Raw genomic sequence first — 27,871 nt, forward strand, 5'->3', positions numbered from 1 at the left:
CATCTGGACTGGGTTACTGAGGGGGTTATTGAAGTGCTGGTCATGTTTAACTATAAGATGAGTGCCTGTGAAGAAAAAAAGCGGAATGTTTCTCAATATCTGCCTCCTTCTTTCGTTCTTATGCTCTTTCTTTTTTCCTCTCTTTCTTTCTTTCTTTCTTTCTTTTTTTGTGTGTGTGAGGCAGCCTGGTGGAGCTGCACGAGGAGGCACGCCCAGTCCACCCATTGGCTCGGGGCTGAGGAGAGGATTTTAAAAACTCTTCGAGGGGACGGCTACTGTGGAAATCACATCGGGGCTGCCCAGGACGCCCGACCAGCCTGATCCCAAACTCGTCGACAGGTGTCGGGGGAGAGGCGCACATCCAGTCCCACTCTTGGTCTCCGGCAGGAGGGATACTAACCCGTCTCAGCAGAAACTAACTGCAGCGGTAAGGCCAGCTTTCTTCTTCATCATTACTTTCCCCTCCTCATTGAGTCGTGATGGAGGTTTAATTGCTCTCTGGTATAAATTAAAAGAAACTTTAGTGTTATGTTGCAGAGTTTTGGCTGGGGACAATATTTAGAGAATATTTAGAGGTTTGTATCCACATTGACAACCCCCTCCCCATGTGCTTTCTTGTAAAAAAAAAGTGTCATTCAGGATCACAGAAGTTTTCAGTCAGGTTATTAGTTTGACTCCTGTGACATTTTTAAAGGGCTATTAAAATGCTGAATTTCCTTTTATTATCTCCGCCTTTAAACGGTCGCCGTTAGTAAGATTTATTTGCAATGGGAGACCTTTTTGCCTCTCAGGGTGCTCAGAAATGGATTCTTCATTAGCCATCAGAACATTGGATGAAAAGTGATTTTATGAATGTTTATATATGTAATTAATGTTTAAATGTATTACACATTTCACCAAAAATATTGCCATGAAAGGGAACCAACTTTACTTACAAATTTGAGCACAGTCTTTTATTAATGACATACCAGGAAAGCCAATAAAAATGTGCAATGCTGCATAACATATAACATCAATGTGAGGTGTGCATGGTATGTTCAGATGTTTAGGCGCTTAGATTAATGATAGTTCCAGCCATGGGATTTCATTCACCTCTCATGGGCGTTTTTTTTGATGTTTTGCGCATTATCTTTGCATTCTACATGATGGAGGAACTAGAGTATAGGACCTGTGGCTCATACTCTCCTTGCACTGCACTCCTGACTTCACACTGTAAGTGCTGTATTAAAGCTCATTTGTTTGGGACTATTAGCTTGGCGCTAGGGACAGAGGAAAAGAACAAAGGTGAGACAAGAAATCTGCTGACTCTGCGTTCGTCTGTCTCCGTGTATTTCTGGCTCGGAAAATCCACTTCAGCATGCAACCCCCCTACCCCCACTCTAATACACACACGCACACACACACACACACACACACACACTAGGAGGATCATGGTGTGTTACATGGTCCTGGTCTGATAGTGCGAGTGAAAGTGCTACTGTGCTGGCAGCCGCTTTAATCGGTAGCCTGGATCAAAATGAGCACCAGATGTGGCTGTTGACCTGCCCGCTGCCCGCCATGAGAGGATGCTTTATGAAGTACAGTGAGCGTGAGGGAGCGTTGCGTAAGGTCACTGGGCTAAACGCCGCCTGGCCGTAACCTTATCAAGGCCCTCTGTGGTTTGGGTGCGCAGCCCGGCTGTCTGAGCTGGGGGGATATGAAGCTGTTGCTCTGACTCACTCGTAATTGCCTTCAGCTTCTGCAGCTCTCTGAGCGGAGAGGAAACTCTGCACGGGTTGCATGTCTGTGGCCGTGCTGCGAAATGAAAAAAACGAGTCTGGGGCACCCTCCTCCATCCGCCCCCCCCCCTTCCCCTCCTCTCCGCTCCTTTGCTCCCTAAACCACCTAGTTTTTTCCAGCATCAGTAAATCCTTTCGTCTTTTCTCTGATGGTGCGACTCAAATACGACTTCAAAAACACAGAGGAACAGACTGGCTTTGTCCGTTAATGTGTCTCAGGAGAGCAGAAGGCATTAAACATAGGCTGCCTGGCCTTGTGTACCCCTTCCTCCCCCTTCTCCCCCTTTCCCCCCCCCCGGCTCCCCCCTCTCTTCCTCCTCTCCTCCTCCGCTCTACCGGTGCTCAGTCCCTGTTTAAAAATGTTAGTACATCTCATTAGTAGAGCATTAGTCAGTAGTGGAGGGAACACTCTCCCTCCTCCACTCTTCCCCACACTGGAAGAGATGTGTGTCCAGTGCTACGTCCACTGGCTCGCTTTAAAAATCAGACTCTTCTATTGGCCAGGATGTGAGCTTTGGCTTGAGTATAGTGTCGTGCACTGACCACGACTTTACGGCCGACGAAATGTCACAGACACACGAGGCAGTGATGTCTGATTTACTTAACGGACTGGTGCCTTCGCAAGACCATGGCAAGACCATGGCAGCTTGTGGCTCTGCAGGGGATGCCAAGCAACATGGTCTAGAATCCTCCTCTGTGCTCATAGCATGGGGACCCTTGGGGTCCAGGGAGAGTGCTGGCCATAAGAACAGTGGGGGTGAATGACTGAGGGTACTTCTGTGTAGTATTCAGATGGTGTCCTTCCACTGTGATTGAGTTCAGCCCAATACACCCTAATCCTTTATTTCTGTACGTTGATTTTAAATACAAAACTGGAGGGTGGGGGTGTAGTTAGGTACTAATTTAAGATCTTAACTTTACACAATGGGATATGGATACTTACATATAGAATGTATTCTCTTCTATTTCACAATAGTTGAGCATTACTCTAGTTCAACTTAAAAAAAAACGCTACAGATCAAATGCTACAGATGAATGGCGGAGAGAGAAGGCAGTGTGTCATTTCATATCTTCCACTTTTATTCAATTGGTATTTCATGCTTTCATGGTATTCTATGGCTTTCATATATACAATAAGCAATGGCTCAAGAGATAGTGACAGTGCAAGGCAAACCCGGTGATTTCTGAGATCATTTCACCTCTGCACTCCCCTTCTCTGTCAGTTATTTAACCATTTTAAAGTTTGTGACTACAAGTGATTTTGAGTACAGGTATTGTTGAATATTGGGGGATTGCGACCTTGTTGTAAAGCACAGTACTCCTGTAAAAGTATAAGTGCTTGAGTCTGTCAGTTCTGGCTGGTTTATAAGAGAAAGAAGTGGATGTTTCTGAGGGCCATGTCTGCAGTGACCACTCTCCACTCACCAGACCACTACAGCGCACACTCTGTTTTCCACAAGGCCAGGTGGAAACCAAGTGAACTCACCAGCCTCTCCAAAAGCCCTGGCTGCAGAGTGGAGCACTAACCTGCTCCCCCCCCCTCCCCCCCCCCCCCTCCCCCTCTTGCCCTCCTCTCACCCTCCTCCACACACAGTAGCTACCATGACTGCAAAACACTGGCAGGTATCTGAGGAGTCTTTTCCAAGAGAAATAAAGGACGGGGAAAAGCAAGCATTGAATAAAAGCACTGACAGTGAGCAATAAACAGGGCCCTTCATGGAAGATCTATGTGGACGGGTGCGCGTGCTGACCTGTTTTTTTTTTTTTTTTTTCCAAAGAGGGGCACACACCTCCTCCTGTCCGTCATTCCGAATAATGCCCCTCTTTTTTTTTGATCAGATGTTCAGAAAGCCTATGGCGTACTGTTTTGCCCATTTTCTTTTCATTTCCTGAGTTGAATGACAGACATGTTTTTACTTTAAAGGCTGAAAGCAAAATCAACATTGAAGGCAGCAGATTCGGTCGACAGACTCAATGGACTAATCAGAAGCATCCATATAATATCTTGCATATGGCGCGCGGTGCATTTCGTCTGAAGTGTAGGCTGTGCCTTCACCTATGCGAGCTGATGGTTGGCATATTCTTGTGTTGACATTCCCCACCTCTCTGTCGGGAGATCTGAAGTCTCTGGCCACCTCCCTCTCCGACTTCATTATTTCACATCTGTTCCTTCACTCCTTCATGCGTGTGTCGCTCCGTGTTTTCATCCTGTCCACAGATACCAGTGCAGACACTTACATTCCTCCATGATTAAAGCGATGCCCCTTCAGTTAATGAGTCAATAACAAATAACACGCATTTAGAACAGAAACCTCTTTACACGGATGTCCACAGGGAAATCACTAGTCAGCAGGGCCACCATGGGTACGACAAATATGGACATCCATGCCGTGCTCCGCGCTCATAGCAAATGAAAGGACATTCTCAAAATATTACTGCCACTTACTGGTTTTATTTGGACATTGTGACACTCTTTACTCCTTTCTCCTTTGCTGGCTAGGTACACTGGGTATTTAGTGGGGCAGTTTCAAAAATTGCTTCCCAAATGTTTTGCCCGACTGAGGTTGCGCTTCGAACCATTGCAAATGTAACAGCCCTATAGGCTTATCCCTTATGCTTGAGTGCTTTTGCAAAGGCCGGCGCGGCAATTCATCAGCAAGATGTCTGCCACTGCTGTGAAATCCGAGTTTAACTCCGGGACCATGGCATCTCAGCTTACTGCAGGCAGCTCCGCAGCGAAGATTTAACTTTCTTGAGACCACACAAATTCACATGCCTATAATAAGTAAGTTACTAGTCTTCAGGAATCTTAATGCCTGAAGACACCCCTGGGAGGATCGTTTTTTTTATGCATGTTTGCGGTTTGAAAAGCCTGGAGAATACTTTCCAGTGACCTTCATCAGAGGTTTCATCGATAGTGTCTAATTCGGATTCTCAATGAAGTAGAAGGACGGAATGACATCACTGCCATTAGAAATGACATCATTCCATTCAAAGCGTTCCATGCTCCTTGAAGTCCCCTGTGGTTGCACCCATGTAATTAATGGTTTGGGCAGAATGTGCTAGCGAAGCAGGGAGACGGCAGACATTCCGCTGTAAGACGGGAGATCTATATTCCTCTTGTAAAACAAACTTGCTCCATTAAACATAATGTGATGTCCTGAATATCAATCTTCACCGTATGCTTAACACGGGGGGGAAACCCCGATTTGGAAAAAGGGACGTGACCAGAAGAAAAATAAGGCCTTGTTTTAAGCACTATGGCCATGGAAAACATTTACACGTTCACATGGCTTTGCCCGATGATTCCCCAAGTTGAAGCGTTTGCACGAGTAAATATGAAGAGATAAGATAAGTGTGGATATATACAGTTTACACCATTTCCCCCTTTTTACCTTTTTGTCTGATGCACTGGTGTTTAAGCGGTACAGAGAGACTTAGTGAGCTAGAGAGAGAGAGAGAGAAGTGAATGAACCAAGCTTTCTCGCTTCCTCCTCAGCGATGGTGACCAGACTAAGTCCTCTGGGAAGGCTCCTGCTGATGATGGGGACGCTTCTCGCCGTCTCCTTATTCACGGTGGCAGAGGACCAGGGGCCCGAGAAGGGGGTCACGTTCAGCCACGTTTACAAGATCGGCACGGACTGCAAGGTGGGCTCTCAGGCCCTCCTGTCCACCGACCAGAACGCCGACGGTGCCCTGCAGGAGATGACGGTGAGCGGAGAGAACGACGTGGTCTTCAAGCACAACATCCGCCTGCAGACGCCCTCGTGCAGCTGCGCCGACTCGGACGACTTCAAGTCCCTGCTCTACCGGGTCAACGGCCTGGAGGAGGAGGTGACCTACCTGAAGGCCCAGTGCGCCCAGGGCTGCTGCAAATCAGCAGGTACAGTACGTGCACGGAGTCAGGAGAAAAGTTTACGCTGACACCACTCCGTTGAATAGCCACGTCTTCTCTCTTTCTGTGTACCTGTACCTAAGAGTGTGATGTGTGTGTGTGTGTGTGTGTGTGTGTGTGTGTGTGTGTGTGTGTGTGTGTGCGTGTGTGCTTGAGTGTGTAAATGTGACTATGTGAAATGTGATATGACTGTGTGTGTCATATTTTTCTAATCTAAAGCCCCAGCTGTTTCTCATCTCACAGCTAGATCTGCGTGCTGTGCCCCTACTGTGTGTAATAAACACAGACGCTGAAATCGCTGTGTGTTATCAGCAATATTGTGGGTGAAGCAGCATGGGACGCCACTTCTTAACCGAAGGGAAACCATATGCGTGCTTTCACCATCACATAGGGTGCCTCTCAACCTCTCTCCTCGATCCTCGATGCTCGGTCCTCCAGGCTCGTTCCCACTGATCTATAACTAACACTGGATAGACTATCACATCGTTGCCGCCCCATCATTCTTTATCTAGATCAGTGGGAACGAGGACCGAGGAAGAAAGGGAGGATGTACAAAAAGACGAATGAGAGGCACCCATAGTGTACTTCACCAGAAGACCTCATGAGCCTTGTGGACTACGCTAGTGTACTGCTCTGATGCACTACTCTGTTGTACTGCTCTGATGTACTACTCTGGTGTACTGCTCTGATGTACTACTCTGGTGTACTGCTCTGATGTACTACTCTGGTGTACTGCTCTGATGTACTACTCTGGTGTACTGCTCTGATGCACTACTCTGGTGTACTGCTCTGATGCACTACTCTGGTGTACTGCTCTGATGTACTACTCTGGTGTACTGCTCTGATGTACTACTCTGGTGTGGTTCTGGTCCCTTTTCACGCGCTCTTCTGTCACCAGGCATGGACACGAGCTGCAGCGGACATGGCACGTTCCAGCACGACACATGCAAATGCCAGTGTAACCCCGGCTGGCAGGGTCCCGACTGCTCCGAGTCGATGTGCCCCGACGACTGCAACGACAACGGGCGCTGCGTGGACGGGCGCTGCGTGTGCCACACGGGCTACGGCGGGGACGACTGCAGCCAGCTCCTCTGCCCCGACAACTGCAACGACAAGGGCCACTGTGTGGACGGCAAGTGCGTCTGCTTCTCACACTTCACAGGGCCGGACTGCAGCGTGCAGCGGTGCCTCAACGACTGCATCGGAAACGGACGCTGCGTGGATGGACGCTGCATCTGCGACGAGGGATTCTTCGGTGACGACTGCTCCATGGGTACAGTTTTATTCATTTTGTTTTGTGTAGAACTGCTATGATATCACACTGTTCAGTTAGTTCTATTGCACAGGTATTGCACATACCTACAGACACCTACATTCTCAAAGAGAGAATGATTGGATTGGATGGATAGAATTATCTATGATAAAAGCACCATTATGTATGTATTCTGTGTAGAAAGGAATACAACGACTTATAATTAATGAATGATTGCTTATATGACATAGAATTGACAGCAAAAGTCATTGTCTGCTCTCTCAGTTTAACATGTAGTAACCAAGTCCATCCGTTCAAATTCTCCTTGGAGTCCCTGATTGACAGCCGGTGGCAGAGAGTGTGAGATCCTTCAGAGATATGGCAGCTCCAGTGGAATGTGTAGGTCAGGCTCATCAGAAAAGACAATATTGCTCATGGTGGACATTTCAGTGAGTGGGGGATCTGAGTTTACACTTCAGGGTAGCGAGTTTGAATTTGAGAGTGACAGTGTAATTGAGATCAGTGAAAGACCAAAAAAAAAAAGCAAAACAGCTGTGTCAGGGAAGTGGGATTCTGGACTGTCCGGCAGTCTTCTCTGCCAAGATTGTCTCTGTCTCAACCCAGGCCTCTCCACTCAGTTCATAATATAAAACATTTCACACCTCGAGCAAACTTCAGAGTGAACTTTGAAGATTTTCATTTAATATTGTTCACACATTGGGTCTGTTCTAGTTTATGTAAATCACCAGTGGTTTGGAGACGGACAGGAACTCTGACAGGAAAGATGCATTAGCAAGAGAATGTTTTTGTTAAAGTGAAAATGAAAAATCAAATCCAAATGCAAAAAGCCCACATTGGTATGTACTTCTGTAGAAAATTGCGCAATATGAGAGTGCTCTCCCATAAAGACCATTCACTGTTGCATGTCATTAAACAAAATTCTTTTCAAACCACCAAAACTAAAAACAAAACTAAATTCTACCCACGTTTCAAGTATGTTGTTTGTTTGTTTCATCGCACTCAGTATGCCATATGCCATACTCAGAAGTTCCCTCTCCCAGAAGGGCACAACTTCAGGTTGAGTGTGATCTAAAATATTGTCAACAATAATAAGACTCTAAAGCAACAAATGAGAGCTCGCAGGCTGATCTTCATCCTTGCCATGGAAGAGCTGGTGGATTTTTCAGAGGTCTTCAAAGTGCGATCAGACCCTAGCAGATGTGAGGGATTTAGTCTGGTGAGTGTGTATGTCAGGCCTCCTCCTGAGCTGGCTCTCAGCACTCTTTCCACAGTGGCAGACGGACCACAAACAACAGCAGCCCACTATTACTACTACTGCGATAACTGGGCCTCTTATTAGAAATTCCAGTACCATGGTCCATGATATATGCGATGGGAGTTCCCAATGGTTGGCCCTAAATGCTGTCTAAGTATGTAAATTACAATACAGAAAGCCCCCCCTGATTTTAAGCAAATTTGGCTTTTTTTTCTTGTGTTGACTTAATAACTTGTTATTAGCAGAGCTGTGCTGATTGAAAGCCCATTCATGTTTTCCAAAATGTTTTTAACACCATGGCGATGTCTTTTTGGCTTAAATGCAGTGCTGCAGATTTATGTTACTCTTTATTAAGTCCAAACATAATTTTGTTATGATTGTAATTTTCATCTTCAAAATGTGCTCCCCTCATTATCAATCAGCCGTGACATGAATTTCCGGTACTCGCGTTTTTTTTTCTACGCCTTAGATGTTAATTTATTTGTCCCGTTGGCCTTTCTGAAATATTATTTAAGAGTAAAATTGTTACTGGCAGTACCTGGGAAGCACGGCAGGAACAGGCGTATTAACTGCCACTGGATGGATTGGCTCCCGCTGAACTTTAGGAAAACATTCAGCTTCCTGCCACTCGCCATGTGGAACAATGTCCAAAACTTCTGTGCATTCTTTCCTGGTTCATGTGGTCTCCACAGCACCCATTTCGCTCGAGCACTCCTGTGTATTCCACTTTTCCCCCCTTGTTGTATTTCTTTGAATTCGCCCCGGCTCAGTATTTTCCACCTATGCCCCCGAGGGGAGGCTCTGAGTGGAAATTTCGCTCTCGTCTGACAGCTAACTGCCTGCCTGTCCCCTTAGGGCTTGAGGCCTTGTTATTGAAGTCCTCCTGATGCTCTTCCTCTAAGCTTTCCCTCACGTGTATCACACTATCTGTCCTGCTTACATATTTAGAAATAGATGTACCACATAGCGGTATACAATATGACCGCCGCTCAGTTCTGGACATTCTCTCCACAAAAATACATTAAGCTTGTCAACTTTTCTGTATCTCCTATTTGTGCAATTTATATGCATATCTCCTACCCTTGCAGCTCATGTGTATAGAAATGAGAGTGTGCATGTGTGAGTTTACTTTTGTGTAGAAGAGTATGAGTGTGTGTGTGTGTTTGTGTGTGTGTGTGTGTGTGTGTGTGTGTGTGTGTGTGTGATTCTGTGTGTGTGTTTGTGTGTGTGTGTGTGTGCGTGCGTACATGTGCGTGTGTGTGTGCATGTGTGTATGAATGTATCATTCTTAACCAGCAACCCTTCGCTCAATAGCACCATCTACAGGCCGATGGCCGATGTACAGTCACTAAATGTACAGTACACATAAATTGAAGTTGGGTTGGAGCGTCCCCCGGGGACCAAACAGAAATTTTCCGTAAAATTCTACTGGAGTCCACCAAGTTTCATGTTCCTCGGTGTTACGGTGTCCCGGGAATCGTTGACCAGAAAAAAAAAAATGTTGACAATCCCTATATGACTGCTACACTAGCTATGCTAGCGGCGTTCATAATAATAATAATAATAATGATAATGGCACAGCCTAAGAAGGTCTACAATGTGCAATACCTTGTAAACAAACATCTCCGACAGCCTTATTGGCACTGCTTTATAACATGCTAACATTTGCTGAAATAGTCAGAAATGTTGTGCGTGGAAAGATTTTGATTGTGACTTTGTCTCACTTTTGCTGTATGTTTGTGTTTGCTTCTTCCTGCTCACTCACAGTGATGGGTCCCAAAGAGCTGCGTCTGCTGGAGGCCACTGAGATGTCCCTGCTGGTGGAGTGGGACCGCGTCAGAGGAGCCGAGTACTACGTCCTGACCTACCACCCAGAGGGCGACGAGGGAGCCCTTATCACCGTCAACGTCCCCAACACAGAGAACTCCTACTTAATCACCGGCCTTGTCCCAGGACTCACCTACATTGTGGAGGTGTATGCCGTCATCAAGGAGATCAACAGTGAATCTGTCAGTCTGGAGGCCGCGACAGGTAAGCACGCCACTCTGCTCGGCCAGACATTTCCTTCTCTCTGGCTTATAGCTTAAAGGGATAATCCGGAGTGAAATGCACTTTAGATCAATTTTTCGGACTATTGGGAGTACATACGTTGAGTTGACACCAAAATCATGTAATTCGGATGTATTTTGAGAAAGTTCGAGTTCACCGTTTTTAGCCAAAACTCGTTAGCCTGGAAGTGACCGGGGCAAGTCCTTTCGCCGCTACAAAACGCTATTTTTATACCTCTTCTACTGTTCCAACCAACACTACACTTACGTGGTAGTGAGTAGAGGGTCCCTAAAGCCAAACCGAAGTATCCCCACGTCTTTATGTGGTCGGATAGAGAGTCCAGAATGAATTTAATCGAGTCAGTACCTTTCCGGAAATGTCACTGCTGCAGCCAGCAACGTGTTAACAACATTTTAATAACATTTCCGGAAAGGCACGGACTCGATTAAATTCATTCTGGACTCTCTATCCGACCACATAAAGACGTGGGGATACTTCGGTTTGGCTTTAGGGACCCTCTACTCACTACCACGTAAGTGTAGTGTTGGTTGGAACAGTAGAAGAGGTATAAAAATAGCGTTTTGTAGCGGCGAAAGGACTTGCCCCGGTCACTTCCAGGCTAACGAGTTTTGGCTAAAAACGGTGAACTCGAACTTTCTCAAAATACATCCGAATGACATGATTTTGGTGTCAACTCAACGTATGTACTCCCAATAGTCCGAAAAATTGATCTAAAGTGCATTTCACTCCGGATTATCCCTTTAATAATCGTTTGGGATCGCAAAGGCTGCAGCATGGAGCTGCTTAACTTCCTTCCGTGCAAGGCATTAATCCGCTGACGGATGGGTTGTGAATCATTAAATCACACTGGTTTTAGCCAATTAAATCCAGAAGGAAGCAGTAGACACGTTTTATGGGAAGGAGGACCACTTACAGATGCAGTTGGGACATGTGCCTTGCGGGAGCGCTCTGTGATGTGGCCTGCTATGAAAATCCTCCCTGGGCCCGGCTCTTATGGGAGAATACAAAATGTGCTCTTCATCTGGAGATGATGAACTTACTGTCCCGACTGGATGGGACAGTCTCTCTCTAAAAGCTTTTAACTTCCACATATGCAACCATTTTCAGATGGTTTGGGGTACAGTCTTGCCACCAGAGAAAACAACAGTGGTATTTAACATTGAGATGCAAAACGTATTAACAGAGTCTTTTTTCCCCCTTCTCTTGCCTGTCCTCAAATATGTCTCAGACAGGAAGAGCTTTGCGGAAGGCATCCAGAGTGGGTATTGAAAATAAATCCTACAAAGTCAGCACAAGTCTACTGAAATTCAGCTGTTCAGCAAATTGAAAAGCAAATCACGTTCTGTTTTCCGTTTCTCCTTGGTGTAATTCACTGAGTGTACGCAGTGCAAGGCCAGGGTGCATATTCGGTTGATGGACCCACATCATCCTCCTCCACATCTTTATGAGCCTCCGGTAGCCCCAGAACAGCTATTGGAGTTGTTATCTACACAGCTGGTATCAATTGAATCATCTACTTTGGCAGGGCTGTTTAAGTGAACAACTTCAGCAGCTGAGCCCCCGTGTTTTCCAGCCCGCCTTGTTGCTATGAGAGCAGCTTGCTTGCCTGTCTATTCCACTATGCTCAATGCACTAGTTGATAGGCCTCTTTTTTAAAATACATAATGTCCATATTTGTCTGTCCTACTCTGAAAAAAATACCATGCACGCCGCTATTTCCGTTTCAGCATGTCTTGCTGATATTTGTAAGGAAGCATTATGGTCTGCTGTGGACTTTTTCCCATAGTTGTACTGGCTCCAGTGGTACTCATGCAACCCTCCTCACTATATGAAGTAGATTCCAAACTGAGAGGGTATTGATTCTGAAGAGTGCCACTCACTGAGTGCCCAGAGATGAATAGCATGTGTCATTCTGGTCTCCAGGCTACAGTACATTCAAATGCCAACAGCAGTGAAAATGTAAAAACTCTCCCAAAATATGATGATAATACATAATAGAAATAATTTGATAGTAAATGAATAGGTGTAACATTGACGAAAGAGGAGGAGTAGCCTACATTGATGAGTGTTTGATGACACTTCTCAAGACTTGATGGTATCTGAAATAGATAGTCCTGAAGGAGGAACTACCTTAGACTTACCTTAAACTTACCTACATTGACACAGTCAAATGCCAGCCATGTATAGTAACATGCTGTTACTGTCACAGGCAGGTTAGGAAGAAAACATTACAATACTCTGGGGTTTACTTTATTTCAGCAATGGCATTTATCTAAAACCTACTTCTTGTGTGGTTTGAGCATTTTTCCACTACGAGTGGCTAAAGGGAATAATTGTTGCTGCACAGTGTGTTTTGCTCAGTACACAAAGATGAAGACTTGGCCCTGTCCGCAACATGTCATGTACTGATTCGGCCTCTTCAGACTACGTTTGTCTGTCAGTGGATTGCTTGAGTGCTCTATGACACAATATGTTTATTGATCTGTTTTGCGCACAGAGCTGTCTGGTGTTAGCGGCATCCGTGTGTTGGGTCAGACAGAGGACTCCATCCAGGTGGACTGGAAGAACCCTGACATAGAGTTGGATCATTTCCGACTAACCCACGCCAGCACAGACGGAGAGGAAGAGTCGGAGACCGTGGCCATGAGCGAAGAGGCCAGAACCAAGCACACCATCGTGGGTGAGTTTGCTTGTGGTCTTGCATTCCCTCCCACGCTACAACTGGATCAAAGAACACAATAATAATGGCCTTATCCAACCCTAGAAAGTGACACAATATATACTTCTTCCTTTTGGAAACACTGGAACAACAGACATTTGTCCGTGGACAATTATTTGTATGTTTGTATGTACTTATGTATGTACCCTTCATGTTCTGTAATATGGCAAAGCCATTTGTATGTATTAATGTACATACTTGTGCTTGTACATGTATGTAGCCCTTATGGGTTTTTTTTTATCTGGACTTTAAGTCTCCATGGAGGGGTCCTAAGAATATCTGTGTATGTGTTTCTTACAGGTCTGCTCCCTGGTACTGAGTATCTGATAACAGTACAGACCGTCAAAGGAACGTCAGAGGGCAAGGCATCATCCGTTACTGGACACACAGGTCAGTTTGGTCTATTTGTTGCTTTTCTTAAGGGGTGGCTACAGCAGGGTCTGTAAGTGATGGATGGATACTAAATGAATAGTATGTTACACTCTGTTAGGATGTATTGCCTTGCTATGTATCCGCCATGAACTATATGCTATGATCAATCTTCTTTTCTCCCCTTTAAAGTCCTGGCGTTTGAGCCTTGGATGATTACAGGCAATGTAAGGGATTATATAGCACTATTTTAGTTGTAAACATGACTAATTTCTTAGTTCTTTACTGATGTGGAGGCACAGACATCAATAAAGGCAGATCCCTCATAGAGATCCTTTTTGAAAGGGTTCAGTGTTGAAACGTTACTTGACCTCAGCGGCTTAGTTTATATTTTAGGTATATTTTTCTTGTCACCATAAATCAATTAAATGACTTCCTTGACCGAAAATAACAACAACTAAGTGGCCTTTTATTTCACCCCCGGGCAATTCAACTATGTGGGCTTCTCAAATGATCTTGGACCTGAAAAAACACCCGAGTCCAAAACCAACAAATAATATTGGGAAGCCCAGCAGGAGCCGGGCATGAACTTTTATCCAATTATTTGTCCATGTAATAGGCAGAGCGACAGCTATTTCATTTCCTATGCCTGCTCATTTCTGAGTGACATTTCACAGTGTAAAGTCAAGATGTTATCCCATCCAGTGGTGCAGGACTTTCAGCTGGTCCAAAGCCAAAACAAAAACTATCATTGGATCGGGTTGTCAGAGCAGTGCTCATTCAATATTTTTGTCAGTGATTTTTTAAATCATTTTGCGGATGGTTGATAAATTGTTAAGATTTGGGATTTGGGATTTGAAGGTGTGTAAACAATGGCACTCTGAATCTCCCATTAAGTCACCCATTTGGAGCCTTCTCCCCAACACTCACTAAATATGTCTCTATCTCAGAGTGGGTCTGGGTTTTCACTGCAGTTAACACACTGGCAGCTGTCCTCCTGTCTGCAGCCCTCGTGCATCTCGTATCGCTAGTCCTCTCTGTCTCTATTTGCAAAGGTAACATGTTTGCTCAGCTTGCTGCCTTCCTTCTCAAGTGCCTTCAGACAGCATTGTAATAGACATAAATCAGCCCCGCAAAAGTTTTCCAGAACTCGCTTTGACTGAAAATTTTGAAGAGCTGCACACAACCCATGATTTTTAATGTGTAAGACTGAGAATAAATTACAGGTAATGTTCACGACTTGTAAGAATTCTGGCCTAATAAATAGTGATTTATAAGAATTCGTCGCTTTACCGATGACTCTCTCTACTCAAAGTTGCACTTCCCAAAGTGCAAAAAGGCTATTCAGAATGCATACATTTTTCACTAATACATCAAGCAGGGACAAGCAGTATTTCACATTTCCCACTCACCATCTGGGAGTAGAAGTGAATGCATAAATATAGCCTTGCTTTGTCTGGCTTTTGACTTAGTGCTGCACGTATTTATATATTTATTTATTTATACGAGAAGGTGAACTACTTGAATTAACTCTTAAATGGTCTCGTTGTTTCACTGACTCTGCAAACGGTTTGCCAGGATGTTGCATGCCTCGTGGCGCGCTCGAGGCCATAAAGGTGGCTTAGACCGCTCGCAAGCTCTTGGCCCCGCTGAGGAGGCCGCTGCCCAAAGCCGCCGCGACTCCTTGTCTGCTCACGTCGGCGGCTCTTTTGTTTTTGTAGCCCTGGAGGGACCTTAAATGGTTCTCGTTTAGGGTGCTCGTCCTTGTAGGGCTGCCGTTTGATCTCCGTCAGGTGTCTAAAAACCGTGACCTCCCGTTTCCCTTGAAGGGGTAATCCCCGCAAAAGAGGGAGAGAAGGTCTCGTCTCGACGTCGAAGCCAAGAGCTGTTGGCACGAGGCGCCGCACGGAAGGCTTACGGCGGTTTTTAGGAGAGCGCCCCCTCAGCTCCATGACAGATCCCTCCCACATTGGTTCAAGATGACTGGGACTTGCCAGTTAACGGATCACAGGGTCCCTGAGTCTCTGACAATGCCGATCTGTTGTTTGTTTTGTTTTTTTGTTAGGGGCGGAAAGCTGTTCGCAGTTACGGACACACACATGCAAAGGAAGACAGGCCAGGGAGAAAGGACGTGGTCACAGGCCTGTCCTGCCGCTAACGCGGCGGTGGTTTTGTCTGTTGTTTAGTCTGGGGCTTTGTGTGAGTCCAACGACTTTACTGTTGAGTTACACTGTGAGACAGCGCCACATCCTGCAGGCTTTACCCTTGACAGTTATGGCCACCGTTACGGAGGCCTCAATTAGACAGCATTTTCCCCCTTCCTCAGCAAGTTCTGAGTTACAGCACAGCGCAGCGTAGCGCACACACTCCCACCCTTTACACACGGTCATCTTACAACAAGGAGAGGAAATGGTTTTTCAATGCATCGGCTGGGGCAAACCATTTTGTTTAGTGAAGCTCAGCCTACGTATGCTCGGTGCCCCCTTTTGATGCGTAGCATAGCGACTATTTAGTGAAACCACACTCTCACAGGGTGGCCCCTGTAAATCCGTCTCTTGTTGTTACCGACCGGCACAGTCCTCTGACACGTCTGCAAACTGTGTATGTCTGGGTACAGCTCTCCCTTGGCAGGACATTGTGAAAGGACATAGAAAAAAAAACATCTAGCAGGATATAGGAGCATTTTTCTCTCAGCGTTTTTGGAAATCCTTAAAGAAACAGAGGCCGGTGTTCCACCGCCGGCTGCCAGAAAATTACGGGCCTCATTTGCACGCGCAGCTAACGGCCTGTGGTGGCGCTGTTCACTCCGCCTCAGCCACCTGAAAGGCGGCGCCCCCTTAGCCAGAGTGGCTAGCCGAGGAGATGACAGCACGCTTCTATTTTTATTTTATTGGCTCTCTGATTCACGAGGCCTGGAAGGGTCACAAGGCACAACAGACCTCTATGAGGCTTGAGCAATGCGCAGAGCTGCGAATAGGCAACCTCATACCTCCAGCCTAACCTACCAGAGCCAACTGAGTGCATGTGGCACAGTCTGGAGTTGGACAGTGGACGGAGTCAGTAACTCACCCCGTAACTGATACAGCTCGAAAAAACGCTGCTACTCTCTTCTAGTACCTTAAGGTCAGTCAGTCGTTACCGATGACTTCTGTCGCTGAAGGACCTCTAAATGGAGACTTATGAGGTGCTAATTGCCGTGACGACAGACTAGAGTAAGCAGACCTACGCGTTTGACTCAGCAGACTCCGCTAGTTGTATTGTGGTGGCGGGGGTTCCTGTGGAAGGGCTCCTTGGCTGTCGCTGCAGATCAGAGTCGCACATTACCAGAGGACCTGGTCAGATAAGCTCTTTTCCACATGTTGGGTAGAGCTGCCAGTGCGTGTTATTGTTGTAACCACTCAGCTAACCATCCAGAACCTCACAAGTCTCTGCACTCCTTATAGTTAGTACACCACCTTTCCAGGGCCTCCGAAGGACCCCTGGTGAAATGGAACACCTAATGTGAACTCACTGAATGCTGCAAGTCAAAAGCGCAGAATGAAGACTGTGGTCTGGTCTTCTCCCCTTTCAGGATTCCTTTTTCTGATTTTTTTTAAAAAATCTGATACAAAGCACATTGTCTGTGATAAATGAGTGTCTCTGACATTTTTCTGACTGACATCCTGTTCAGATCGTAGTGGAGATCGGAGTGTTCAATGAGCATCTCTCTCTGCGAACGGCACCTAAATGTTATTGGCCCTTGGAAGCCTAGTAGCGGGAATCAGTCAAAAAGGCTTCTGGCTTCACAAAAAAGCCAACAGCATCTGAATGAGAGATGTGGATTCCAGCGATCCTGGAATGCACCATTAATCAGTTTTCATGCTGCGGATAGCACGGTGACATTAAGCCGACCTTGCGGCGGCCACTGAGGAATAGCCCAAATGATGATTGCTTTTGCATGTCTTCTCACTTCCTCTGGCGGCCGGTGCCACTGACGCTCGCCCCGGCTCTGGCGGGCTCCTGAACAACTGCTCACGTTCCCAACGTTCCCATCGTCTTCCCTCCCCGTCCCTCGCCAGCCTCTCCTCAACCCCCTCCCTTCCCTTCCCGCCCTCCCCACCCCACGCTCTGGGCTCGATCACCTTTCTCGCTTCGCTCACATCCTCAATATTTCACTCTTTAAAGTCGTCTGGATCTCGTATGTCAACAGCAGCGCACAGAGCTACTGGTTCAGTCTGGGGTCTTTCCCACCCCGTTGCAGGAGTCATGTCCTCACAGACCATGGTCTCAAATGCTCCACAGCATGGTATGCATCTTGCAGATCCATGGGTGGTGGTGGGGGAAGGGGACTGTCCAGTGTCTTCTTAGGTTACCTACGAAAAACAGGTTGAGGTTGGGAAAATAAAAAGCATCTGACTTTCAAAGAGCTACTATCAGGTCCTATCATTTCACAAGCACTCTTAAAGGTGAACTATGCAAGTTTTTGAGCTTAATTTACCTTAAGCGATCATTTTCAGAGTCAATGGAATGGTTATTTGACTTATTTCAGGTTGAATGATGGCTGTCTCGCTTCCTCCGGTGCATAAAAAACAGCATCGAGATCATGCTCACATCTTGTTGAAGTGTTTCTTGTGTGTCAAAATACCCAGCAGATTGCATCCCCTCGTGTAATTCCTTGGAATTGCATTCTTAGTACAAACCAAAGATTCTAAAGCGGAGCTCTGTTCTAAAATCTTTGGTACTACTAGCAGTCACATTCTAGCTGATAGCTCATTATTTCGATATTGTTCTTCACATTACAGACATCGACTCTCCAACCCAGCTGGTGACGAGAGAGGTGACCGAGAGCACCGCGACCGTGACTTGGGACCAAGTGCAGTCGGAGATCGACGGCTACAGACTGAGCTACGTGTCAGCCGTGGGCTCCAGCCAGGAGATCACCGTCGGGGCGGGCACCACCACCTACCAGCTGACCGGCCTCAGACCGGGAGTCGTCTACACCGTCTACGTCTGGGCCTACAAGGGCTCTCGCTCCAGCAGGAAGAGTTCCACCGAGGCCGAGACGGGTAAGCGGTCCGCCGCATGGCTGTCAGTGCGCGTCATTTTCTTCCCCCCAGGGGGGCTTTGTTGCCGTTTCCCCTTCCTCACAAGACCCCCTCAGGGATGAGCACTGCGGCGCTTTCATCTCGTGGCCTAATGAGTGTCAGTCTCCCCAAGTGGCAGTCTCTTCCTCCGCAGGGGCCCCCGCCGGCCCCTCTTCTGTGAGCTCCGCACACAGCAGATACCTCTTGCCTGATCTCACCTCCTTAAAAACGCCGCTTCATTAATTCAGAGGTTTCGTATTCTCCTGCATCATTGTGGCATAGACGCGACTTCATCTGATATTCGCAGCGGTCCAGCTTGTGGTTTTCCATCTGTCATCTGCATGGGACCCGGGTTACTATTATGGAATTGTTTTCAAACAGTGCGGTTTTACCAAGAGATTGCCAATGAAAGATTGGTATAAACATGAGAATGACTGGATGTCACAGATCAATGTAAATTGGGTAAGAGAGACCATTCTCTTTATTTATTTATTAAACTACACATACTGAGCTATTTGTCTTGCCGGTAAATTGGCCTGGCTATCATATTTTGCTTGTTGCGTAACATTCCACTTGGGATGAACTGTGGTGTAAACATTGAGAGGGAACAAAGGGAGATGTATTTTTCTTGCTACCAAGATGATATTAAGTGCAATACCAGGCGACACAGTCAGGAAACAAACCCAAATGCGCTCTCTAAACACGTTAGGCCTCGGCGGGTGTTCTGTGTCATGAACTTATACACCGTGCCTGCTTTACCATAAAGAAAAGTCTTCAAATGAATTCAAATATATGACGGCAGTTGAAACAGCGATAGGAAACGCTCTGGCCTGCAGTTATCGCTATAGGGCATTTCTTTACAAGCAGGCAGTATTAGCTCTGTCATCTGGCCCGTGCCCATGTTTTGGAGGAAGATGAGTGAAGCAGGCACCAGGGACAGACTTGTCTCATAATTCAAGCAGCAGGGTTCCTGGTGGACGCCGGTTTGTGAGTGAGGGAAGTGCAGGCTGTCAAGCCGCAGGCCCACCGCTGTTTTTCTTTCCATTTTTCCATGGGATGTTTGCTCGAATTTCGGTAAACAGAGGTGACCCATCACAGAGGACTGTGGGAAGGTGGTCTTTTTTGAGACAGGCAAAACCCTTTTTTCCCCTCCAGTAACTGATTTATTAGGTGAAAAAAGTCACTCAACTGCTGTTATGTAATACTGTATACTTTATTGCAAATGTGGAATTGTCAATATCACTACCATCATTTCCTGCCTATCTGTCTTCCTCGAATGGCATAAAACACTGCCCTGCGGTGTGTACATGATGTGGCTAATACACAGGACATTACTGTATATATGAAGAAAGGCGATATTTACCTGAGAATGAAGGGTCTGGTGCCTTTCAGATACACATAAACCACCATTTACTCTTTGTGGCAACATGAACGCAGAATGATGTGAAGTGAACTGACAGGCAGGCAGAGTAAGACTCAGCTTTAGGTTACACCATACATCCTTGGGTGTCAGTATCAAAATGGGTCTGCAATTTTCTTGCCCTGGCCAGCAAAACTCTCTCAGAATTTCTCTGAAACATATTTGGAAGTAGAAATGGAAGTGTTGGCTGTGTTTTTAAAAAGTCACTGGTTAATTTAACAGTTATGTGTGATAGCATTATTGCATTTAAATATGCTATGTAAAATATGTAATATGCTAATATGATATTCTAAACATTTGATTTCACGTCATTAATTTGTTTAAAATGGCATCCATTCAGCATGGCAACATTGAACATAGCATAGCAACAACCAACATTTTCCAAAGGGGCTTTCAAATAAAGCTGCATGACATTCTTGCTATAGTATTTTAACCAGTTATACAAATGGCTTTGTAGACATAGATGCCCCTACTAACCTCTTGGCCAGAGAGGTGACAGAGAATTCAGCGGTGCTATCGTGGGACCGGGTGCAGGCAGATGTTGATGGCTACATGCTGAGCTACACCTCAGCTGATGGATCCAGCCAGGAGATCTCTGTCGGGGCAGACACCACCTATCAGCTGACTGGTCTCAGTCCGGGAGTCATCTACACCTTCTACGTCTGGGCCATCAAGGGCTCTCGCTCCAGCAAGAAGAGTTCCACCGAGGCCGAGACAGGTCTCCCAATCTTGTTTTAAAATTCAGACTTCCAAAAAGTCGCCCAAGGATAACAGAAACGTGCTTATGTTAGTGCCACTGGTTACATGACAGCTTATTTGGGGGGTAAAAATGCATTGGTTTGGGTTAATTGAGTTTCATAAGAAAAGCTGAGCTGAGCCAAGTAAATTGTTTGATTAGCTACTTCATTGGAAAAGTATGAATTTTAACCAAAAACAGAACAAACAAAACCAAACCATCCTTGCAACCTTTTACATTTTACTACACTGTAGTATTTCTGAAAGGTTGAATGGAGCACCATGGACTGCATACTGTATATTCTTTCATTCAGTACTGTATGGAGTTCATGGTGTCTTTCAGCATCCCCCAAATGAACTGTAAAAGCTGCATGCCTTTCTCACTGTAGTGCTTAACCCCTTGTAATAACTGGCTTTGTAGACATAGATGCCCCTACTAACCTCTTGGCCAGAGAGGTGACGGAGAATTCAGCGGTGGTGTCGTGGGATCGGGCACAAGCAGAGATCGATGGCTATATGCTGAGCTACACCTCAGCTGATGGATCCAGCCAGGAGATCTCTGTCGGGGCAGACACCACCTATCAGCTGACTGGTCTCAGTCCGGGAATCGTCTACACCTTCTACGTCTGGGCCATCAAGGGCTCTCGCTCCAGCAAGAAGAGTTCCACCGAGGCCGAAACAGGTCTCCCAATCTTGTTTCAAACTTCAGTCTTCAGAAAAGTCCTGTACATGGATAACAGAAGCTTACTTATGTTAGCGCCTCTCATAACATGACAGCTTATTTGGGGATGAAAATGTTCTGGTTCGACTTAACTGAGTTTCATAACAAAGGCAGATCAGACAGCAAAGTAGATTATTTGATTAGCTACAGTACTTCATTGGAGCAACATGAATTTTAACTGAAACACCCAACCAAAGCAACCTTGCACCATTCTACATACAATTTTTATGAAAAGGTTGAATGCAGTACCATGGACTGCATGTATTCTGTCATTCCGCCCTGTATGGTGTTCCTGGTGTGTTTCAGCATCCCTCAAATGAATTGTAAGTGTTGCATGCAGTTCTTGCTGTAGCCTAGTGCTTAACCCCTTGTAATAACTGGCTTTGTAGACATAGATGCCCCTACTAAATTCTTAGAGAGGTGACGGAGAATTCAGCGGTGGTAAAAAGGAGTGCACATTTTATGGATATACACAAAAAATATCTTGCAGTGACACCTCTGGGGTTCTGTACATGACAACTTATTTAGGGATGAAAATGTACTGGTTCGGGTTACCTAAGTTTCATAACAAAAGCAGAGCAGACAGCAAAGTAAATTATTTAATTAGCTACTTCATTGGAGTAACATGAATTTTAGCCAAAAGTTGAAACACCAAACCATAGCAAATCTTCCAAGCTTTTTACATATAACACCACCACCTATCAGCTGACCGGTCTTAGACCGGGAGTTATCTACGCTGTCTATGTCTGGCCCATCAAGGGCTCTTGCTCCAGCAAGAAGAGTTCTACCAAGGCCGAGACAGGTCTCCCAATCTTGTATTAAACTTCAGACTTCCAAAACGTTGCACAGGGATAACAGAAACATACTTATGTTAGCCTCTCGTAACATGACAGCTTATTTGGGGATGAAAATGTACTGAGTTTCATAACGAAAGCAGAGCAGACAGCAAAGTAAATTATTTAATTACCTGCTTTATTGGAACAACATGAACTTTAACCAAAAACTGAAACACAAAACCGAAACAATCCTGCACCTTTTTACATATAACTACACTGTATATTGTATTTCTGAAAGGTTGAATGGAGCACCATGGACTGCATACTGTATATTCTTTCATTCAGTACTGTATGGAGTTCATGGTGTGTTTCAGTATCCCCCAAATGAACAGTAAAAGCTGCATGCCGTTCTTACTGTAGTGCTTAACCCCTTGTAATAACTGGCTTTGTAGACATAGATGCCCCTACTAACCTCTTGGCCAGAGAGGTGACGGAGAATTCAGCGGTGGTGTCGTGGGATCGGGTGCAGGCAGATGTTGACGGCTACATGCTAAGCTACACCTCAGCTGATGGATCCAGCCAGGAGGTCTCTGTCCGGGGGGCAGACACCACCACCTATCAGCTGACCGGCCTCAGTCCGGGAGTCGTCTACACCTTCTACGTCTGGGCCATCAAGGGCTCTCGCTCCAGCAAGAAAATCTACACAGAGGCTGAGACAGGTTATCTGACATTAGGACACACAAAGGCGGCCCATTTTCCATGCTGTTGCCATGTAATAACAGTTCAAAGTTCAGAGGGGCCCAAACCTTGGCCCAAGCAGCAGAGCTTCTGGGAATTGTATTCACTGAGCCTGAAAAACCTTTTCAGAAATACCAAATACTGTTGGAACCTGCATGCGATTTAATTACATTTCTAACCTGCACTTCAAAACGTTAGTGCCTCACAGTGTGCCATATGTAACTGGGTTAACCAGCTTACCAATGGCGGTTTCTGAACTACACTTATGCGAGCCACTGAGCCGAAAATGAATGTCCCCTCATTTACCACATAGTGCAATATGTGGTGAACAAGGGCACTATGTTGTGAATGAGTCAGGGTGCCGAACGCATCGGATGTCTAGTGTCGTTAGCTCACTTTTTCTTTGCTCTGATTGGTCCCCAGAGATTGACGCACCCAGAAACCTGCAGGCCTCCGACATCCAGCTGGAGACTGCTGCTCTGAGCTGGGCCGCACCTCAGGCTGATATCGATGGCTACATCCTCACCTACAGGCCCGCGGATGGAAGCATGCAGGTACTCACCACTTACAAATACAGTAGGCGACTGGTTTCAGGTGCAAGCAGGACATTTTTGGAGATGTACTGAACTAAATGTTCATAAAACCTCTGCTGGGTATTCTGATTGAAGGATATCTGAAGAATTCTGATAAGCAAAGGAATCTGTGATTTAATTTCAGTTCAGTAAATATACTGTTTATTGCTATCATCATAATAACTGCTTATTTCAGAGATAAAGGAATAGAGAAAGGTGTTTGTCATACAGTCCTTCACCTCTTGGTGTACAGACTACTGTACATACAACGCGATCTTCACTTAAAGCAGACCCTTAAAGCAGAGGTTTTGTAGTTTTCAACGGAGTCTCAAAATGTGATTAGGGGAAAAGGGGGAAAAGCAACAGCTATGCAAAATCAGTTGGAAAAGCAAATGCAATAGGGAGAAACAAAAGCAATGTCACTTTATCTTCCCACATTCTTATTTACTTATATCCACACTCTTATTCACTTATTTATTCTTTCATTCATTCATTCTTCATTATATTTTGTAATTGTTTTTGTACTTTTGTTAGGGATTTGTTATTTTCTGTGGCACTTAATGTATGTATGTATGTGTGTATACTCACTGTGTACATATGATGAATATTTGTGATAACTTGTCTTAATTGGGGCATCATCAGGCATGGGTGTCGCTAGGGTGTGGGAGAGCTTCTGTTTGAATTTGTATGTGTATTCGTGTGAAACCCCCCCTTGAAAATGAGATATGACATACTATATGCTATATTTCAGATATATTAGACATCGCATGGACATAATTAGATATGTTTAGCTTTGCCTGACCAAGACTATGCTATGTGTGTGGCTACTGCCCAGACTGTTGAGAAGAAGCTGAAGAAGAGGGAGCTCAAGTTTGCTCTGAGTGGCCTTCTGATGAGCAAGAGGTACATCGTCACTCTGATCGCCTACCGCGGGGCCAAGAGAAGCAGACTGGTGGAGACTACTTTCAACACAGGTACGCAGGCCACTCAGCTTGAGCCAGTGTGTGTGTGTGTGTGTGTGTGTGTGTGTGTGTGAAAATGCTTTTAGACATTCATAGGAACATACGTAGGTGTCCAAGTCCCACACATACAGTGACACACCCAGTAACCCAGTAGCACACACACAGTGACCAATACTAAATAAAAGCATAAAAAGACATAAAGTACACAAAGTATAGAAAAGAAATAAAGAATAAACTAAAATGAATAAATAAAGCCCTCAGACCCAAGCCGTAAGACTTAAGCTTGAAAATAGAGCCAGGCAGTAAGCTTCCACCATACATTACAGCTAATGCTTACAGCCTAGAGCTTAGATAAGCCCAATTCATATCACATACAGATGGTTGCCTCAGGGAAGTCATAGACCACTACTTCCAGAATCTCACCACCTGTAAATGCGAGATTCTCAGTTTTAGAGGAAGTAACCCTGAAGTGTGCACACAGATATTGATTTGCTTTCAGGGTTGCCGAATAGAGAGAGAGAGAGAGAGAGAGAGAGAGAGAGAGAGACAGACAGAGAGAGAGAGAGAGAGAGAGAGAGAGAGAGAGAGAGAGAGCGAGCAAGAGAATGCGCGCAAGAGAGACTCCATGTGTGTGGATGCATGAATGTTATGTTCATATGTGCATTAGAAAGTGATTTGAGTTGCTGCGTGTAACTTGGGTATGCTAGTTCAATGTGATTTAAGAACCAAGTGGTGTCCTTCTCCCTGTGCAGTGGGCTTGGCCTACCCATTCCCTATGGACTGTCTCCAGCACATGAAGAACGGCAACCTGACCAGCGGCGTGTACACCATCTACATCAACAGCGACCGCAGCAGGCCCATTCAGGTGTACTGCGACATGACCACCGACGGCGGTGGATGGCTGGTGAGTTCGGTCTGGGAAAGCTAGGGTAGGGAAAAAAAAGAAAGAAAAAACTGGCGTGTCAGGATTGAAGAAAAGATCATTTTTGAGGATGAAGAGAAGTTCTCTTTTTTTTTCTCTCCAGGTGTTCCAGAGACGTAACTCCGGAAGGCTGGACTTCATGAAGCGTTGGAGACAGTACATTCAAGGATTCGGCGAGCTGACGGATGAATTCTGGCTCGGTCTGTGAAGACATATCTAATCATTTTTGCTGTCATTTACAGTTAAACGTTTAGTTTGACAGTTGGACTTTGAACTTTTGTTTACAGCATGTTGTTTACTTGTTGGTTGTTTTATTGTGGTCCACAGGTCTGGACAAGATCTATGAGTTGACAAACACTCCAACTCAGTATGAGTTGCGGTTTGACCTTGGCTTCGGTTCGGAGCGTGCCTATGCTGTGTACGACAACTTCAGGATTGCACCCATCAAGCAGAAGTTTACTCTCACCGTTGGCAAGTACAGAGGAAATGCAGGTAAGGCATTTGTGGACTTGTTGAAGCGCTCATTCTCCATCTCCAAAAAACAAACCTATGAACAAATAGATATGCCATTTTAAAAAAATAATATAAAAAAAAACATTTCTTTTCAGGTGATGCCATGACCTATCATCAGGGAAGAAACTTCACCACTGTGGACAATGACAATGACATCGCCCTTAGTAACTGTGCTCTCATGCACCGTGGAGCCTGGTGGTACAAAAACTGCCATTTGGCTAACCTCAATGGCAAGATGGGAGACAACAGGCACAGTATGGTGAGTTGAGTTCTGATCTTGGCCAGTCACTACAATTTTGGTAAGGAATATTCAGCTGGACACAAATGACTAGCACTTCTAATATACTGTAGGCTCTCTCAACCCTGTCCCTTATCGGGAAAGTAACAATTTATATATATGGGCCGCAGTTTCCAAGTAGTGTTACTGACTGTGGGTTAAACAAATCTCCAGAGTTCTTGACTCTCTGCGCAGTGTTATGGTAATCTCGGCGATGCCATTTACATGATTGATGTTGAGTTGCTATGTTTGATTGTCACCAGTAGAGGTCACTGTGTAGTAAAAAAAGAGCTTGCCTGGCTCAGAGTTGCATAAGAGTTCACCTCATGTTTCATGTATTTATGTATGTATGTATGTATGTATGCATTGTAGTCAATTATTTTAGTTCAGTTAGTCACTGAAAGTATTAATGTCTACTTTTATGACCTTACTGCAAAAAATGCCATAATACTCATCAGAGCAGAGGTGTCTGATGAAAATAACAATAATGATAAATACAAATCAATATGGCATCTCTGCCCTGATCTTTCCGAAAGGGATATCCACTATTGAGACTTTCATCATTTAGACCTCGTGACAGTAATCTATTTTTGACCATTACTGTAATGTAACATGTCTATGTATGTCCTTTTTTTCACCAGGGAATGAACTGGGAGCCATGGAAGGGTCACCTCATGTCTCTGGACTTCAGCGAGATTAAGATCCGTCCAGTGGGTGCGCTCAGTCGGAAGAGGAGGTCACTGATGGCCAAGGAGAAGAAGCGGCTGGCTAAGTCTGAATGAGTGAAACAGGCGATAAGGCAGAGTCCAACAACACCAACATACACACTTACCCTCGTTCAATACAAGAGACAGAGATGAGGCCATGAGGAGTCGATAACTCTTCACAATACTGTAGAACCTTACCTTGTCTTGAACCCTATGCATCCATATTTTAAGATAGGATTTTTGTATCATAATTCTTTATTTTATATAAATAGATTTACTATGACAAATTGTATTTTGTAACACAGGGCAAAAGGGGCATTCCTAAATACGGAGTATGCTGTTCTTTCAATGTCTGTCTACATTACGCTTTCAGATTACACAACATTGTTGTTAATACTGTACCATAAGTACTCATTACTTCTTAAACTGCTAATTTTTTTAAACCGCTAATTTCATATTTGTTACATAGAAGACCGATACTGTATGGGAAATAGTGTTATCATGGTTTGTTTTGTTCCTCATCTTTTCATCAGCGTTCAGCAACTGTCCTCTGCTTTACGTGCGATTATTTGTTTTTCCACATCACGCGGCCACTCCACCCGCGAGCGGCTCGTGTTAGAGAATGTTGTATGATATAATGTAAACCTATGATTGTAAGTTCCAGTGTGTACTGTAGTTGTACTATATTTGTGCCACGAGTCTGTGTCGCAATATTTCACAGAAATAAAGTGTCCTGAAATGGACTGCACGTGCCGTCTCAGAGAATCTAATGTGTGAACCCCCTCGTGCAGTGCAAGGAGCAACACCTGGCAAATTAATGTGTCGGCATACTTTTTACAAGTGCGGTTTTACCCTTGATTGTCAAATTAGTGTTTTTCTTAATCTCCTAAAAGTGCTGTGTATTAAACTAATTAATTGGGCACATTAGCACATAAAACAGCTCATGAAACTCACAAATATATGCTAATTAAATTGGAAAATTGCGATTATTTGACATTTCATTATTTACACAGAAATAACCCTACACTAGAGAAACCCTGTCAAGGTAGCTTATATAGATAGATATCTGTCAGTGTGCACTACTCATATCAGTTGACTTGTAGAGT

General features: G+C 45.1%; 1 protein-coding gene across 2 annotated transcripts; it reads left to right on the forward strand.

The window, feature by feature from the left end:
• Positions 1-331: 331 nt before the first annotated feature.
• On the forward strand, positions 332-27,513 carry tnn (tenascin N). Of its 2 annotated transcripts, XM_062527595.1 has the most exons (17): positions 332-427; positions 5,278-5,661; positions 6,572-6,946; positions 9,969-10,232; positions 12,769-12,951; positions 13,291-13,380; positions 18,141-18,404; positions 20,300-20,560; positions 20,999-21,259; positions 22,527-22,793; positions 23,236-23,366; positions 24,220-24,358; positions 25,099-25,250; positions 25,372-25,468; positions 25,596-25,760; positions 25,877-26,040; positions 26,700-27,513. In XM_062527595.1, exons 2-17 carry the CDS (start codon positions 5,280-5,282, stop codon positions 26,838-26,840), a joined length of 3,336 nt encoding a protein of 1,111 aa, XP_062383579.1. In that variant the 5' UTR covers positions 332-427; positions 5,278-5,279; the 3' UTR covers positions 26,841-27,513. The 2 variants fall into 2 exon arrangements, with proteins under 2 accessions (XP_062383579.1, XP_062383585.1); XM_062527601.1 differs by lacking the exons at positions 20,300-20,560; positions 20,999-21,259; positions 22,527-22,793.
• The last annotated feature ends 358 nt before the right edge of the window (positions 27,514-27,871 follow it).

The sequence above is a fragment of the Sardina pilchardus genome, chromosome 2 (assembly GCF_963854185.1).
Source record: "Sardina pilchardus chromosome 2, fSarPil1.1, whole genome shotgun sequence".
In the NCBI taxonomy this organism is placed as follows: domain Eukaryota; kingdom Metazoa; phylum Chordata; class Actinopteri; order Clupeiformes; family Clupeidae; genus Sardina; species Sardina pilchardus.

Bases quoted from the DNA above. Each gene is read 5' to 3' on its own strand.
- tnn (XM_062527595.1), top strand. From the start codon at position 5,280: ATGGTGACCAGACTAAGTCCTCTGGGAAGGCTCCTGCTGATGATGGGG. The intron at 22,794-23,235 runs GTTATCTGACAT...ATTGGTCCCCAG, and splicing joins CTACACAGAGGCTGAGACAG to AGATTGACGCACCCAGAAAC. The intron at 23,367-24,219 runs GTACTCACCACT...GCTACTGCCCAG, and splicing joins CCGCGGATGGAAGCATGCAG to ACTGTTGAGAAGAAGCTGAA.